The sequence below is a fragment of the Monodelphis domestica genome, chromosome 1, assembly GCF_027887165.1.
Source record: "Monodelphis domestica isolate mMonDom1 chromosome 1, mMonDom1.pri, whole genome shotgun sequence".
Taxonomy (NCBI): Eukaryota; Metazoa; Chordata; class Mammalia; order Didelphimorphia; family Didelphidae; genus Monodelphis; species Monodelphis domestica.
In genome coordinates, this window is record NC_077227.1 from 236,015,483 (window position 1) to 236,033,193 (window position 17,711).

The 17,711-nt window shown below is 36.9% G+C and overlaps 1 protein-coding gene across 8 annotated transcripts in view; it reads left to right on the top strand.

Moving 5' to 3' along the window:
* Positions 1–17,711, top strand: part of LOC130453538 (galactocerebrosidase-like) — a 147,022-nt gene that overhangs the window by 109,494 nt on the left and 19,817 nt on the right. For 5 of the 8 annotated variants that reach the window (XM_056820535.1, XM_056820538.1, XM_056820533.1 and 2 more), the window contains one exon: positions 1,075–1,151. The exons of the other annotated variants lie outside the window; for them this stretch is intronic. In XM_056820535.1, the coding sequence (XP_056676513.1) occupies positions 1,075–1,151 (77 nt within the window). The remainder of the gene's footprint in view (positions 1–1,074; positions 1,152–17,711) is intronic. 8 annotated transcript variants of the gene reach the window in all.

Consider the following 17,711-nt stretch of genomic DNA (forward strand, 5'->3'; position numbering starts at 1 on the left):
TGTCCCAGGCTACTTTCCAAAGTCCTTTCATGCCCAGATTCTTTGTAAATCGGTCATTCCCTCTATTGTATTCTAATAATTCATTCTTCTCTTTCCTTCTTCAATAATGTTTTGTTTTTCTGAAGTTACATGTAAAGACAGTTTTTGACATTTGTTTTCTACCATTTTCAGTTCCATATTCTCTCCTTCCTCTCTTTGCTCTCTCAGATGGTAAGCAATGAACAATTAGAATGCCTCAAATTTAATTTACCAAAAAAACAAACAAACAACATTATAATGAAATTTTAAAATTACTAAAGGAATGCTTTATAGACTTAGATAAAATGAAAATAGCATTCATTTGGGAGGAAGGAAAAAGATAGAGAATCAAGAGAAATAATAGATAAAAGATAGAAATAAAGGGGGCATTAGTATATCTACACCACAAATTATATTATCAAGCAGCAGCCAGGAAATAATTTGGTATTTGTTAAAAGAAAGTTGACAAATGAAACCTACTTTGACAAGGGAGAACCAGATTAATAAAAACAATGTTTACTCACCTAATTAAGTAAAATAATGGAAAATCATATTTGAAAAACTTGAATTGACAGTAATCATAAAGGAAATAAAGATAATTGATTAATATATATATTATTACACCTCTGAAAAATGAGAGTTCTAATGAAGTTGATAAATATCTTTAAAAGTATTAAAACCCCACATAATATGCTTTCCATATACTTCATGTCCATTCATATTGCTTCTCAAACACTTAAAGAGATTTTCTGATTCTTCTTGCATACCTAATGCAGTATTTGATATTGAGTTGGTTCTTAATACATATTTCTTGAATGAATGGGTAAATTTGATTATTTTCCCCACTAGAGTGTCAGTAGCTTGAAGGTGTTTGAAATATTTGTTCATATTTATATTAATTAAATTAAAAATCTATAAATGAAGCTAGATAATAATTTCATAAAGGATCATTTTTCAAAAGGCAAGGATTAAATGTCTTCTTAAGCTCCCACCTTGACTATTGTTTCTTTGATTTAGGTTAAAAAAATAAATCTCTATGTTCTGTTTCTTTTGCAGCAAGTGTGAGAGTAATAGAGAAAGGAATTGCTAACGTCACAGCTGAACAATGGTACACTATCACTCTGATTATTAGTGTAAGTAATACCATTCAACATTCTCATAGCCAAAGTGCTCTTTTATAGTACTAACAACAATAATAATGATAGTTAATGTTTATACAGCATCTACCATGTGCTAGGCACTATTGCTAAGCTCTTTACAGTTATAATCTCATTGGATCCTCACAACAACCCAGGCAGGCATATGCTATTTTTAATCCCCATTTTACAGAAGAGGAAATTGAGACAAACAGATCAAATGACTTGCCCAGGGTCACACAACTAGTATTTGAAATGAAGCTGGACTTGAACTCAGATCTTCTTGATTCCAGGGCTTCATCCACTGTGCCACCTAATTGCCAGTAGTACCGCTTATGTTACTTTGATACATGACTTATTTTTGCCAGTGGAGAGTAACATTGCCACAAAGAAAAGGAAACAGGATAAGTTGCCTGTTTAGGTTGGTACCAGTTGGGTACTCTACATTTACAAATCCTGTCCCCAGGATGGCAGAGAATAGCTTCTGGTTTATAGGTAAATAATTTTACTGTTGATGTTACTTTTTAGTGGACTTTTTTTCAGATATTAAGTGTAAAGTGCCCCCCTGGGGGGCAGAACCGAGACCAGAGTTTCTCAGTAAAGGTGAGAGAAAAAAGGAGACCAGAGAGAGTTTGGAGTCAGAAGGACCTCATCTGCTGATGGCAAAATGAGTGTACTTTCATTCAAGCTGGTAACATCTGTTAAAGGCAAGAACCACAGACAGTAAAACAATCCTTGGAGAAGCATCAGCAAGAAGGTGTAGCAGATATGGCTCTGAGGTCACCTGGGTTCATGGAACAGTCAAATCAATAATAACACGTTATTGCCAGCAATAGCATATTTTATTATGCTAAGCATAAAGAAGGTGAAGGAAGGGGCACTCGGACCTTATCTAGACAGACTCCGAGTTATCTGCCTCTGAGAGGGCACTCAAGTCTTAATCTTAGACAGACTGAGTTCTCTACCTCTGATATCTCCTCCTTCATTTCTTTTAATAATGCAGTTTTTAGTCTGCACACTGTAGAATGAAGCTGGTGAGCAGTGGAGAGCACAATTTTAGTAAGAGGGAATAGTACTAGCAATTTTAACAAATAACTGATAATAAGTATGCAATTAAACAAATGACTGATAATAAATATGAATATATAAAATCAAAATGAATATTACCAAATATTTAATTTGAATCTAAAGCAATCAAAAGCAAGCTATTATCTCTGATATATACTACAATAGGGAAAATACTATTCATTACAGTTAAATGATTTTTTTTATCAAGTTTCCCTTTTCCTTAATTGTTGAAGTTGTTATGTAAGGTGATGAGAGGTGATTCAGAGTTGCCCATAAGATGCCATAAAGACTCTAATAATACAGGGAAGGGCAAGGCACAGGAAAGTCCCAGGTGAGTGGCTGTACAAATGGAGGATTGTTTAATTTGATTTAATTTGATTAATTAATTTGATTTAAGTCCTTTAACAATGTTTTCTTAATATTCCAATTTACCTTTCAGACCTCTGGTCAAGGCAGAAGAAAACCTCTAGTCTTGCTTCTTTATAACTCAAAACATTTCTTCATAACTGATTAAATATTTCTTTCATATTCTGAACTACCATTCTTCATACTTTTTTCCATTTACTATTTCTCTCACCTCATCTGGCTCCTCCTCTTTACTATAAATAGAGGAGAGGTGACTACAATTAATTACCTATATTTAATAACCTAATACCGAGCCCTATTTGATTTCTGGACTGGTCAAATTTCCCTTGAAAATTGTGTTATACACTTACACAATTTGCATAAAAATTTAATTTTCTTCACAGTACAAATTCATCCAAATTTTGTGTTCACCCAGTATTACATTCTACCAAATTTAAGCTCCTAAAATCCTAATGCTTACATGTAATCACTTATTACTATTTTTAGCAGTACTTGTAATAAAAGAACATCTCATTTAAAATCCAAAATTTAAATCTTAGAGAAAGTTCTCCACAATACACTGCAACCTTTTCTTGACTGAATTTTATAGGTATAGATCTGATGTTTACTAAATAGCCAGTTCAGCCTTTTGCCTTTATAAAATAAAAATTCCCTCTTAGGGTCAAGCCGGCTATTAATTACATTCAAATAGTTCTCAAATTTACTGAAATCATTATACCTTATCAGTCCTAATGATAATAAACAATACTCTAGCTACCGGTATAGTGCAGAATTAAATTTAGCTAACATATCACCTTTAACTGATACGTAATTAACACCATAAAATTACATTGTATCATAGTACATTGTCAGACTCATTAACAATTTTCCAAAGTTACATATATAAATCTTTAATATTAAAATCAAGTGAATAGTCAAATTATAGGAAAAAAATTTCCCTATGTGTGTTCCATACTAATCTTTTTCCTTTTCTCTGAGGGCTCTTCCAAGACAAGGAAAAAAGAAAATAACTTATGGAACACTCTGTCAAGTTTAGAGGTCAGAATTAATTACCTCCCTCCGTGGAGGACTCAGAGGCATATTTTGTGAATGCCCAATTAGGAAGATACTTAGATAAGACCTATAATGAGACACAACATAAAGACAAATGAAATAAATATTAAATATAGATTCAGAATCCTGATAATTAATCTAATATTATGGTAAAATATAATTCTTCTTCTGTCTTATCAGTCTAAAAACGTCACCGGAAAAATCCATCTTGCTTTTTTTCTTTTTTTTTTAAACATTATTTTATTTGGTCATTTCCGAGCATTATTCATTGGAGACAAAGATCATTTTCTCCCCCCCATCCCCCACCTATCCCATAGCCAAAGTGCGATTCCACTGGGTATCACAAGTGTTCTTGATTCGAACCCATTTCCATGTTGTTGGTGTTTGCACCAGAGTGTTCATTTAGAGTCTCTCCTCAGTCATATCCCCTCAACCCCTGTAGTCTAGCAGTTGGTTTTCCTCAGTGTTTTTACTTCCACAATTTGTCCTCTGCTTGTGGATAGTATTTTCTCTCCTAGATCCCTGCAGATTGTTCAGGGAAATTGCATTGACACTAATGGAGAAGTCCATTACCTTCGATTGTACCACAGTGTATTAGTCTCTGTGTACAATGTTCTCCTGGTTCTGCTCCTCTCGCACTGCATCACTTCCTAGAGGTTGTTCCAGTCTCCATGGAATTCCTCCACTTTATTATTCCTTTGAGCACAATAGTATTCCATCACCAACATATACCACAAATTGTTCAGCCATTCCCCAATTGATGTGCATCCCCTCGTTTTCCAATTTTTGGCCACCACAAAGAGCACTGCAATGAATATTCTTATACAAGTTTTTTTCCTTATTATCTCTTTGGGGTACAAGCCCAGCAGTGCTATGGCTGGATCATAGGACAACCAGTCTTTTATCGCCCTTTGGGCATAGTTCCAAATTGCCCTCCAAAATGGTTGAATCAATTCACAACCCCACCAGCAGTGAATTAATGTCCCTACTTTGCCACATCCCCTCCAGCATTCATTACTAGAAACACTAGCAGTAGCAATTAGAGAAGAAAACGAAATTGAAGGCATTAAAATAGGCAAGGAGGAGACTAAGTTATCACTCTTTGCAGATGACATGATGGTCTACTTAAAGAATCCTAGAGATTCAACCAAAAAGCTAATTGAAATAATCAACAACTTGGTTCTAGTACAATGCCAAATAATAGAGGTGATAATGGGCATCCTTGTTTTACTCCTGATCTTATTGGAAATGCATCTAGTTTATCCCCATTGCAGATGATATTAGTTGATGGTTTTAGATATATACTGTTTATTATTTTTAGGAACGACCCTTCTATTCCTATGCTTTCTAGTGTTTTTAATAGGAATGGGTGTTCTATTTTATCAAAGGCTTTTTCTGCATCTATTGAAATAATCATGTGATTTTTGTTGGTTTGCTTGTTGATGTGGTCAATTTTGTGGATGGTTTTCCTGATATTGAACCATCCCTGCATCCCTTGTATAAATCCTACTTGATCTTGGTGAATGACTCTTCTGATCACTTGCTGGAATCTTTTCTATTTAAGATTTTTGCATCTATATTCATTAGGGAGATTGGTCTATAATTTTCTTTCTCTGTTTTTGGCCTGCCTGGCTTTGGAATCGGTACCATGTTTGTATCGTAAAAGGAATTAGGTATAACTCCCTCTTTGCTTATTACGTCAAATAGTTTTTATAGTATTTGGGATTAACTGTTCTTTGAATGTTTGATAGAATTCACTTGTGAATCCATCAGGTCCTGGGAATTTTTTCTTAGGAAGTTCTTTGATGACCTGTTGGATTTCTTTTTCTGATATGGGATTATTTAAGATATCTTTTTCTTCTTCTGTTAGTCTAGGCAATTTTTTTTTTTGTTTTACTGTAACAAAAGTTTTGTGGAAGCTGCATTTTATTTGAAAATCCACCCATTTTTGCTAACATACATTTTAATATTGTAAACAAAAATAGAATCTGCAGAGACAATGCAACAAGTATGCTTAACTCAGGTATAGAATTGCTTTCCTACTACTGACTGTCCTTCTTAAGGCCCCTCTCACCTAAATGTTAAGATGTATTTACACAAAGCACCGATCAACAGTGCAGCTTAATTCTCCGTTAACTAAACTCTTGCTAGACATCTGTGAAGGTCCATACTTACTCCATCCTTTAATTTTAACCTTGTGAGTATCAACCCGCCTCATATGTGTTTTTTGAAAACCACATATGGTAGAGTTTTGGGTTCAAATGCAATCTGCTATTTGTCTACATTTTATGGGTGAGTTCATCCCATTCACATTCAAAGTTATGATTGTCACTTGTGGATTCCCTGGCATTTTGATATCTTCCCCTAGTTCTGACCTTTTTTCTTTAGCTATAACCTTTTGAAACAGTGATTTACTTTAGGTAAACCCCCCTAGGCCCCTCCCTTGATATGCTTCCCTTTCTAGCCCCTCCTTTTAAATGCTCCCTTCCCCTCACCCCTCTCCTTCCCTCCCTTTTTATATTACCTCCACCCTCCCCCTCCTTAATTTTCTTTTCTCTCTTACCCTGTTGGATAAGATAGAATTCAGGATCCCAATGGATCTAGATGTTCTCCCCTTTCAGAGTTGATTTCACTGAGAGTAAGTTTTAAGTAATACCACTTCATGCTCTCTTCCTCTCCTTCTCGTATGAGAGTTCTTCCCCACCCCTTCCCATGTGTATCTTTATATAGGAAAGATTATTCTATTTAGTCCCCCCCCCCTTTTCTTGAAGTAAATCTTAGCATCATCGGCGATTCCCCCCTCCCTTTTTCTTTCTTTGCCCCCCCTTTCACCAAATCTTCTTAATGCCCCAATCTTACCCTATGCATGATTCTTCTAACTACTCTTATGATGCATACAATTTTTGAGAGTTACACAATACATTTTCCCCACATATTAATATATATAATTTGATGTAAATGTAGTCCTTATAGAAGAGAGTTTGACTTAAAGAAAAAGATAAGATTTTTCTCCTTTTCCCTTTCTTTCATATTTACCTTTTCATGTTTCTCTTGCTTTCTGTGATTGAATATCAAAATTTCCACTAAGTTCTGGTCTTTTTCTTAGAAAATACTTGGACATCTTCTATTTTGTTGAATGCCCATGCTTTCCCCTGGAAGTATATAGTCAGTTTTGCTGGGTAGTTGATTCTTGGTTGGAGACCCAGCTCTCTTGCCTTTCTAAATATCGTGTTCCATGCTTTGTGGTCTCTTAGTGTGTTAGGCGCTAAGTCATGTGTGATCCTTATTGGGGCCCCTCTATACCTGAAGCTCCTCTTCTTGGCTTCTTGTAGGATTTTCTCCTTTTCTTGGAAGCTCTTGAATTTGGCAATTACATTCCTGGGGGTTTTCTTTTGGGGATTTAGTATAGAGGGTGTTCTATGTACCCTTTCTATTTCTATTTTTCCCCCTTGCTCCAGAACATGTGGGCAATTTTCTTCTATAATCTCCTGTAGTATAGCATTGAGGTTTTTGTTTATCTCTGGTTTTTTGGGCAGACCAATAATTCTCAAGTTGTCTCTTCTTCCTCTGTTTTCCTGGTCTGTCACCTTGTCAGTGAGACATTTTATGTTTTTTTTCTAATTCATTAATTTTTTGGCTTTGCTTTATTTGTTCTTGCTGTTTTGCAAGCTCGCTGTCTTCCAGTTGCTTAATTCTGGTCTTTAGGGAGTGGTTTTGCTTTTCAGCTTGGTCTGCCATTAGATGCTTCCAGCTCTTTCTCCAATTGTGAAGTCTTGTCTATCAGACTGCTGATCTCTTTCTCCCATTTTTCTTTCCAAAAGGTTTCCATCTTTTGGATAAGCTCCAATTTGAGTTCTTCCAGAGCTTGTGGGTAATTTCCATTTTGGGAGGCATGTTTTGATTTTGTTTGGATTTCATCCGCTTTCTCTTCTTTTCCTTTGGAACTCCCACCATAAAAGTTTTCAAAAGTCACTTTTTTCCCTTTCTTCTTGGAGGCTTGATTTTGGGCCATGTAAGCCATTTCTTTGGTAGTTTTCTTCCCCTTTACTTTTTGGTCTGAGGTCTGGGTGATATGGGTGGGTTTTCTGTGAATTTAGGTTGCCTCAGACTAGTTCTTCTCAGCCTCCGAGGTTTCTTAGTGTGCCTGCCCCTGTGCTCAGCATGTTGGCCCCTGTGTTCAGCGCACCCACCCCTGTGTTCAGCAAGCCCGCCCCCATGCTCTGTGATCTCTTCTCGCTGTGGGCAGGAGTTTCCTGTAAAACCGCTCTGAGGGGTGGAACTCTGATATTCCCTGTCAGTTTCCAGGGAGTCTGGCTTGCCCCCCCTCACTACAACAAGAGGAAATGCTTTGGCCTTAGGCAGTTTTTACAGACTCTTGAGACTCCTCACTGTTCCCAGTTTGCAGGGCATCCACTGTCTGTGTGCTCTCCAGTGTGCAGGGTTCTCCTGTGAAATCACCCTGAGAGGTCGTTTCCTAGTAGTCTTTAGATCCCAAGGACCCTGGTGTGCCCCCCCAGACAGAGACTTCCTCACTCATTTGCTGTCCCAGTGAGCGCTCTGATACCCTACTCTGGTTTGGTGGGAGAGGTGGGGGGGGGGGTAAGGGTGGCTCAGTTCACGTTTTTGTTGTAAGCTTTTCCTCCTTCTTATAGTGTGTAAATGTTCAAACCCCACGTACCTTCGTTTCTGTGTGGTACTGGAGAGTCCCTCCATTCTTCCAAAGGTGATTTTTATGCTCTTTTGAGGTAGTCTATTTCGCTCAGTGCCGGGGAGAGGAAGTGATTCGAGTCTAGATTGTAGCCATGTTTACTGGGAAGTATCCTCTTGGCTTTTTTCAAAGTACTATCTCTTTAAAAACTGTGAGAAGTGAGGAGAAACTTTGGCTCTATGAGTCTTAAGCATATTAGAAATGTCCTCAGCAAAGAGTCTCTTTCAAATAGAATAGAAACAGAGGTGGGTGACAAGGGATTGAAAGAGGGACTCCTCTCTACTTGAATTGAGGAGTCAGAGGTTGTGTAGGTGGAGGAATGGAAGGAAGGGGAAGATTATCCCAAGAGTGGGAGGGGGATAAACTTTATTCCAGATGCTGCTTCCTCTTTTAACTCATCCTGATAATTAGGTGAAAGAGCTTCAGGCTGGGGAGGGGGGGAAGGGATTCCCAAGCATTGTTGTCTTGTTCCCAATGGGGAATTGTAACTTGATGAAGTGCTAAACCAAGGTACAACTGGGTGTGGGATTTAAAGAAGGCTTCTCTGGGGGAGCAACTATTATATTGGTTTTTTTCTCATTTTCCTACTTGGATTTATGAGATTGAATTTAGCTTCGATTTCGGGGGACAGAACGCTGGATCAAGTGATTCATGAATTAACCCCCAGAGAGAAAAGGTATCTACAGGTATTATGGAAGGTCCTTCTAAAGTGTAACACCTTTGTAGCAACCTCTCTACTCTCTCCCAATTCTCAATATCAAAGAACCTTCTCAAGGAAACCAGGGGCACACAGAAGATACATGTTGTAAAAAATCTCTGTATGCTAGTCTTAGAAACCTTAGCACCCTCGAGGACTTAACATATTAATGACCTCAGCAAAGAGCCACTGGTCATGAGAAACCAATTGTCCCATGTTTTACTTCCAATGTCCTCCCTGATGGGGAGAAATCCCTTACCTGTGAATTTTTCATTCCTTGATGCATGTGATCCACAATGGTTGAAGGTCACCCAAGTCCCTGTTCCAGGTGCCAAATATAAAGTGCCCACCTGGGGAGCGGGGCAGAACCAAGACCAGACTTTCTCAGGTAAGGGCAAGAGAAAAAAGGAGACCAGAGAGAGTTTGGAGTCAGAAGGACCTCATCTGCTGATGGCAAAATGAGTGTGCTTTAATTCAAGCTGGTAACATCTGTTAAAGGCAAGAATCACAGACAGTAAAACAATCCTTGGAGAAACAGCAGTGAGAAGGTGTAGCAGATATGGCTCTGAGGTCACTTGGGTTCATGGAGTAGACAAATCAGTAATGGCATATTACTGCTAGCAATAACATGTTTTATTATGCTAAGCATAAAGAAGTTGAAGGAAGGGGCACTTGGACCTTATCTAGACAGACTCCGAGTTATCTGCCTCTGAGAGGGCACTCAAGTCTTAATCTTAGACAGACTGAGTTCTCTACCTCTGACAATTAAGGAACTACTTGTTGAGTAAAAGTAACTGGGAGTTTAATTTTCCAGCTTATGCTAATTATAGCAGTGAACAACCAGCACTGGGCAGTCATTTTAAGTTCAAAAACACTGGTTAGTTCAGAATCATTAATTTCTAAAAAAAGAGCGTTCTGAGCTCAAAGCTCTGAGCTTGGTGTTCTGGAACCCAGCTTTGTCTCCTTGTCTTGTGTCTCACTTAAAGTCTGTGATCAGACATATCAGCCATAAGATAAAAGAGCCTAAACAGTGTCTTAATTACCAAACACTTGACTTGCCCAGTGGAGAGAGTCTGTAGACAAAACAACACTATTTTAGAAAATAAACTCTTATATGGAGAAGGATGACAGAAGACTATGAGTACTCCCACCTCATAAAACAGAAACAGCATATAGTAAAACCAATTTAAAGAAAGTTGGCAGGAAGTAGGGAATAATCTTGAGAGCTTTTAAAGATAAGTGGAAAAGGGAAAACAGAAGAACAATGCAAAAGATCTGCAGATTTTTTTTAGTTACCAATTTTTTTTTACCATCAAGGACAATAGAGACATTATACTAACATCACATTCCCAGATGTCCTTAAGGAGAAGATAAGAGAACAAAGACCAGAAATGTGTCTGGAATAATTACTAGATCAGTTGTACCTAGAGGATATCCATGCTGGGAGTACACAGCTGTGAAGATGTGGAGGGATCAATATACAAAGAACCCAAAGGTTCTAAGGAATTTAAACTGGGTATCACTAAGAAGGCAATACAGAGACTCCAATGGTTTTGAAAAGGCCTCATCTTATGCCAAAGGACCTTGAAAGAAGAGATACAATAGGGGATGTTATCAGGTAAATAAATGGATGATTAAAGTAATATATGGACCAGTCATATAGTGAGAATGAGGGATAATAGGTAGCTCAAATTCACCATTCCTCTAGAAATGTTTTGGGAAGAATAGACAAGAGTCACGTAGTTAAATAAGCATTCATGAATTAGTTGTGATTGACACCATTATCACTTTGTGAGTTGATTATTCAACCAATTCTAAGTCCTCCCAACTATATTAGCACCATTGCACACAGCTGAGTCAATGAGAGCATAAATCCAGATGAGTATTTGCAGTTGTAGGCATAGAAACATAACTAGTTTCTTTTGAATTTTAGTTCTTAGTGTTATGTTAGTTGTTTTTATTTTGGAATTAATTGGTTTACAACTTATATTTTATGGTATAGTACTGTATTTAATCCCTAACAATTATATAGTGTTTAGAAGATACAAAGTGCTTTACATTTATCATGTAATTTGACTAAGTAGCATGATGGTTAAAACACTGGATTTGGAGCCAGAAAGAACTGAGTTCAAATCTTATCTCAGAAATTTAATGGCTGTATGCCTTGGGGCAAATTCACTTTCTTCACTACAAAATGGGGATAATAATATTGACATCTATCTCAACAAATTTGGGGGAGTATCAAATGGAGATCAGTTGTTCAGTGGTATATAATTCTATTTGCTGTTATTATTAGCCAATACTCTTCAATGAAAAACTCATATTAGATTAATCCTAGTTCTATTTTTGACAAAAAAAAATGTAGATACTGCTTTAGTATATTGATCAGGAAAAACACTCTACTCCTACTGTACCTATAATATACATTATTTTAAGCAAGACACTGGTCATTCTCCCAGTGTCTTCTCCAAGAAGTTAGAGAGATAAAGATTAGGTGCTAATATAGTTGGGAGGATTTAGAATTGGTTGAATGATCATCCCACAAAGTGATAGTTATTGTGTCAGTGTTAAGTTGGTGTGAATGTAAGTACAACCCAACTTTTAAGGTCTGTAGTTTTTTAAAACACTGTTAGTAGTGATTTGGGCATAGTTATAGATGGCATGTCTTCCAAATTTGCAGATGAAATGAATCTAGGAGGGAGAGCTAGTACTTTAGACAGTAGACTTAGTATATTCAAAAATGCAGATTAATAGAGGCAAATATAAATCATTATATTTGCATTCAAAATTTCATTATAATTACAAGGTAGAGAAAATATGCTTGGATAAACAGTTTATATGAAAAATACCTATGGGCTTTAGTGGACTACCAATCAGTCTAATACAAAGTATGACATGAAGTACCTTTCTTCCACCCCACTCTAAAAAGGCAGTATAGTCTTGGGCTATGTTAATAAAAGCATGGTTATGATCTGAGACAAGTTGACTGAGTACTGTCCAGCGGTGGCCCAGAAGATAGCTGATACAGTAGCAGAAGCAGCAGTAGCTTTGGGAGTATTCAGCTCAGAAAAAGTATTGGGAAGGGATTATAGAAGGCCCTTTGTTGACCCTAGGTGCAGCTGGTCCTGATTGGCAACTCTACCACCCAGAATCAGTTTTGGGTTATAGTTCCAGGGTAGAGAGGAGCAGCAGAAATACTTGTGGCTACAGAAGAGCAGAAGCCCTTCCTGGGTAAAGACCAGAGAGTAGATCAGGAGAGCAGTGACCACTCTTCTTCCAGGAATAATACACTTTGGAAGTCCTGAAAACTTGCAGTGTTTCCCCACTTCCCCTTTACCATAAAGGTCAGTCAAGAAATAGGTTGGGAAAATGAGAAAACCAAAACAGCAAAAGAATATGACTATAAGAAGCTACCATAGTGGCAGGGAAGACCAAGACAAATTTAGAAGAAGCCAACAGTTTGAAAATACCAACAAGCAATACTTCAAAGAAAAATGCTAATTGGAGGACAGCAAAAATTCTTGGAGAAGTTCCAGAGAAAGATAAGAATGATAGATTAAAAAACTGGGAAAAGAAATGCGAGTGGTGTAAGAAAATTATGAAAAGATAATTAACAGCTTGATAACAGTCACAAGAATTCATTGAAGAAAAGGAATCTATAAAAAGCAAAATAGGTCAAATGGAAAAGGAATTCCAAAAAAAATCATTAAATGAAAGAACTCCTTTAAAAGCAGAATTGGCCAAATGGAAGGGATACAAAAGTTCACTGATGAATTCTTTAAAATTTTGAATTGGGTCAATGGAAGCCAATGACTACATGAGAAACAATGAAACAAAGTTAAAAGAATGAAAAAAAAATTAAATATCAGATCAGAGAAACAACTGATCTGAAAAATAGATCAAGGAGCAATAATTTAAGAAAGCTATGATCAGAAAAGTCCCTAACCATCGTATTTCATGAAATTATTAAGAAAAAACACTGTGATTTCTTAGATGCAAAGGGTAAAATAGAAATAGAAAGAATCCATTGATTATCTCCTCAAAGTGATCCCAAAATGAAAACTCTCAGAAATATTATAACCAAATTTCAAGTCAAGAAGATATTGCTAGCAAGAAAATATATCATGGAACCAGTCAGGATCACATGAGGTTTAGTGGCTTCCATGTTAAATGAGCAGTGAACTTAGAATTTAATATCCTAGGGGGCAGCTGGGTAGCTCAGTGGATTGAGAGCCAGGCCTAGAGATAGAAGGTCCTGGGTTCAAATCTGGTCTCAGCCACTTCCTAGCTGTGTGACCCTGGGCAAGTCACTTGACCCCCATTGCCTAGCCCTTACCACTCTTCTGCCTTGGAGCCAATACACAGTATTGACTTCAAGACGGAAGGTAAGTGTTTAAAAAAAAAAAGAATTTAATATCCTAGAAGGCAAGGGATTACAATCAAGGATATCCTACCCAGGAAAACTAAGTATAATCATTTCAGGGGGGAAATTAATGTATTATAGTTTTCTTGAGACATCTGTTTTGAATGCAAAACATTCTGTTCACATCAATTCAGATATGGAATTCTTGGGAGTCTTCTATTTCATTAAATATCCTCCTTCCTCCCACCCCCAAAATCTCTATACTCAGTTTTACTGGATAGGCTACTCTTAAACATATACATAAATGTATATATATACTCATCTGGGTATAAAAGTCTGTCTTACCCACTAGACAAATAGGAAAGGAAGGGTATACGAAAGGTGGATGATAAAAGGGAGGATGGATTAAGGGAAACCATAGTCAGAAGCAAAACAGACTTTTGGAGAGGGACAGGTTAAAAAAAGAAGCACAAGAAAATGGGATGGAAGGAAATACATAGTAATCCTAACTGAATTTGAATGGGATGAGCTAACCCATAAAATGGACAGGAGTAGCAATCATAATCTTAGACAAAGCAACAGTAAAAATAGACCTAATTTTTTAACTTAATAGCCTGGGAAACTACTGTGCTAAAAGGTACCATATGCAATGAAGGGACATCAGAAAAATTTTACAGCAGATTTCTCTAATAAAACCTCATTTCTCTATCAAATAAGGAACTAAGTCAAATTTATAACTATGAAAGTGATTCCAGAATTGATAAATGGCCATAGGACAGAAATAGGCAGTTTTCAGAAGAAATCAGATCTATCTCTAGTCATATTAAAATGTCCTCTAAATCAATCCTGGTTATAGAAAGGAAAACTGAAACAACTCAAAGTAATACCTCTCATCTATCAGAAATAATAAGTACTGAAGGAGATAAAGGAAAATAGGTACATTATTGTTATTGGAATCGGTGAACTGATCCAACCATTCTGGAGAACAATCCAGAACTATATCTAAAGTTCATAAAACTGTGCATCTGATCCAACAATACAGCTACTCTCTTTATGCCCTAAAGAGATCAAAGGAAAAGAACATATAAGTACAAAAATATTTATAGCATTTCTTTTTGTGGTGACAAAAAAATGGGAAATTATGGAGATGCTTCTCAGTTCGAGAATGACTGAACAAGCTTTGACATATAATTATGATGGAGTTCTATTGTGGCATAAGAAATGGCAAGACATGTTTCCCCAAAATGTGGTAAGACCTAAATGAATATCTGCAAAATGAAGTGAGAAGAACCTGGAGATCATTGTGCACAGTAACAGGAATGTTGTAGTGATGATCCAACTGTCAATGACTTGACTACTCTCTTCAATACAATGATCCAAGACAATTCCAGAGCACTCAGGATTAAAACATGTCAACTACCTCCACAGAAAGAACTGATGAACTCTGAGGGCAAATTGAAGTCTATTTTTTTGCTTTTCTATTATTTATTTATTTATGACATGGCTGATATGGAAATGTTTTGCATGATTTCTCATGCATAATTGTTATATTTTCTTTCTCAGTGGAAGAGAGGTTGGAGAAAGATAGAATCTGGTTTAAAAACTTAATAGACTGCTAAAAATGAATATATATTTTTTAAAAAGATACAATTCAGGACATGAAAGTTTTGACTGTGTGCTATTTTCAAAAGATGATGCAGACTTTCATGCTAAAATGAATTCCATAGTGTTTTACTTATATTAGCATTACAGCCTCACAAGGACCTCTTTTTTTTTTAACCCTTACCTTCCATCTTGGAGTCAATACTGTGTATAGGCTCCAAGGCAGAAGAGTGATAAGGGCTAGGCAATGGAGGTCAAGTGACTTGCCCAAGGTCACACAACTAGGAAGTGTCTGAGGCCAGATTTGAAGCTAGGACCTCCCATCTCTAGGCCTGGCTCTCAATCCACTGAGTTACCCAGCTGCCCCCACAGGGACCTCTTATAGAAAGAGAGTATTAACTTTTTCAAAAGTGAGTCCTTTGAGGACTTTTGAGAAGAAATATTGCCCTAATTGGATACATCCAGAGATAGATGACTAAAATAGCAATCTTGAAACTGTGCTCAGAGGAAAAATGTAGGGGAAATGATAGATATATTTTTTTTATTTATCTCCTCAGATTCTTGAAGGTAACAGTGTTATTAAAGAAAAAATTATGGTTATGTTGCTGGCTCCAGAGGACAGGTTAGGAACAGTGGAAGGAAGTTAAAGAAACATTTTTACCCAGTGAAAGGGACAATGTCATATTAGAGCTTAAGTTGGAATGGGCTATTTTGGTCTTTGAGGAAGTAAATAACTTTCTTATCATTGGATGTTTGACTTCAAATGAAAGCTCATTAAAGGAAGGGGGGGGGAGCTTGTTAGAGGTATTGTGGGAGGGATGAGTTCATAAGATCTCTCCTAACAGAATTTCTATATTCCATGAAGTTAATTGATTATGCCTTTCTTTTCTTTAGTGTTATCAACTTAATATTTGGATTAATGGCCCTCCTCTAGGCTCTTTCATCATATTTATCATTTTCTGTTATGTCCCACTTTTTATGACTGCCTTTTGGGGGGTTTTTGGAAATGATACTCAGGTGGTTTGCTATTTCCTCCACCAGTTCATTCTATAGATGAAGAAACTGAGGCAAACAGGGTTAAATGACTTGCCCAGATCACAGCTAGAAAGTATGTGAGACCAGATTTGGATAAAGGAAAATGAATATTCCAAACTTCAGGCCCAGCACTCTATTCACTGCTCTACCTACCTGCCCACATCAAATGGTAATGAATCTTAAATCATTTTTGGTGATAAAAGGTTAGTTAATAATGGACAGCTTGGTGGCTGAGTGGATTGAGAGCCAGCCCTAGAGCCAGTCCTGGGTTAGCTGTGGGTCCCTAGACAAGTCACTTAATCCCCATTGCCCAGCCCTTACTACTCTTCTGCCTTAGAACCAATACATAGTATTGATTCTAAGATGTAAGGTAACGATTTAAAAAATAATTTTTTAAAAGGCTAGTTAATAGCCTACAGGTGTGCCATTGATCCTTTTAAATTGAAATGGAATTGTCCACAGTGACTTGAAGGCATTGATATCTTAATTATAAGTGCCAAAGGATATATAAAAATAAGATAGCATATAACATTGAAATTATGAATTTATTTGAATTGATTTTGAGTGTTTTTCTTAATTTACTATGAATGTGGAGAGCATTATAATTCATTGACTCTAGTTTTAACTATCATTTATATTTTAAAAATTGTTACAAGATTCAGGTAGTTCTTTCACCCAAATACTATATATGTGTGTGCGTCTGTGTGTGTGTGTGTATGTGTGTGTGTGTTTAAGGATAATTTTAGGGTTGTGACCTAATCTAAATTAATTTGGTTGCCAGAGAAAATCCCAAATAAAATACCCAAGTCAGTTTGGAAATTTATGGTGATTTTAATTAATATAGAGGGAAGGAATTAAGGAGGAGAGAGAGAGAGAAAGAGGGTATAGGATTTTTCCCACCTGGCCAGTGCCAGGGGGAGATCAAAGACCTCTGCCATGAGTTCTTTGAAGAAGATTAGAGGCTTTTCTAAGAGGATAGTGTTTGGAAGGTAAAGGAGAAAAGAATCAGCCTAAAGTCCATGAGAGCTCAGTGAAGATGCCTCACCTGAACTGGGCTACTAAGCTTCTCCCAGTATAGTATCAAGGAAAACTCACCGCTAAACCCAGACAATAGCTGCCACCATACCAATATGCCAAAATGCTCAGCAAGCTGCCGCCAGAGCCACCTCTCCCCAGAAAGAGCCCAGAGAGAGAAAGTGACGTGAAATTTATAGAGGGATTTACATCACTTTCCTGCATCTCACCTTTACCAATGGTAGCTTAAACTTGACTTAGGACAGCTCAGGTGTCTGTCAGTTGTTTCTGATTTGTCATTTGCTAGCACATGTCTATCATAGGCCATCCTCCTAAATACTTAATCCTTAAGAATGGGTGTAGACATTCCTGTTTTTGTTAGACTAAGTAGGGTGGAGTAATCTAAAGTTCACAATCCCCCCTGACAATGATTGGGAGACTCAGTAAACATAATCATCCTGCACCTCTAAATTTTCTATCTGCAGGTGCATACATAATTTCACCTTCTAAGAGGAAATTATAATAGTTAGATAGAAGAAAGAAATAGAAGAAAGACAGACAGCAAAACCAATGTTTGTTGGGCACATTGACAAAAAAACAATTAGGGGATAGTCCCCTTTTGGCATAAGAGTATACATTCAAATAAATGTT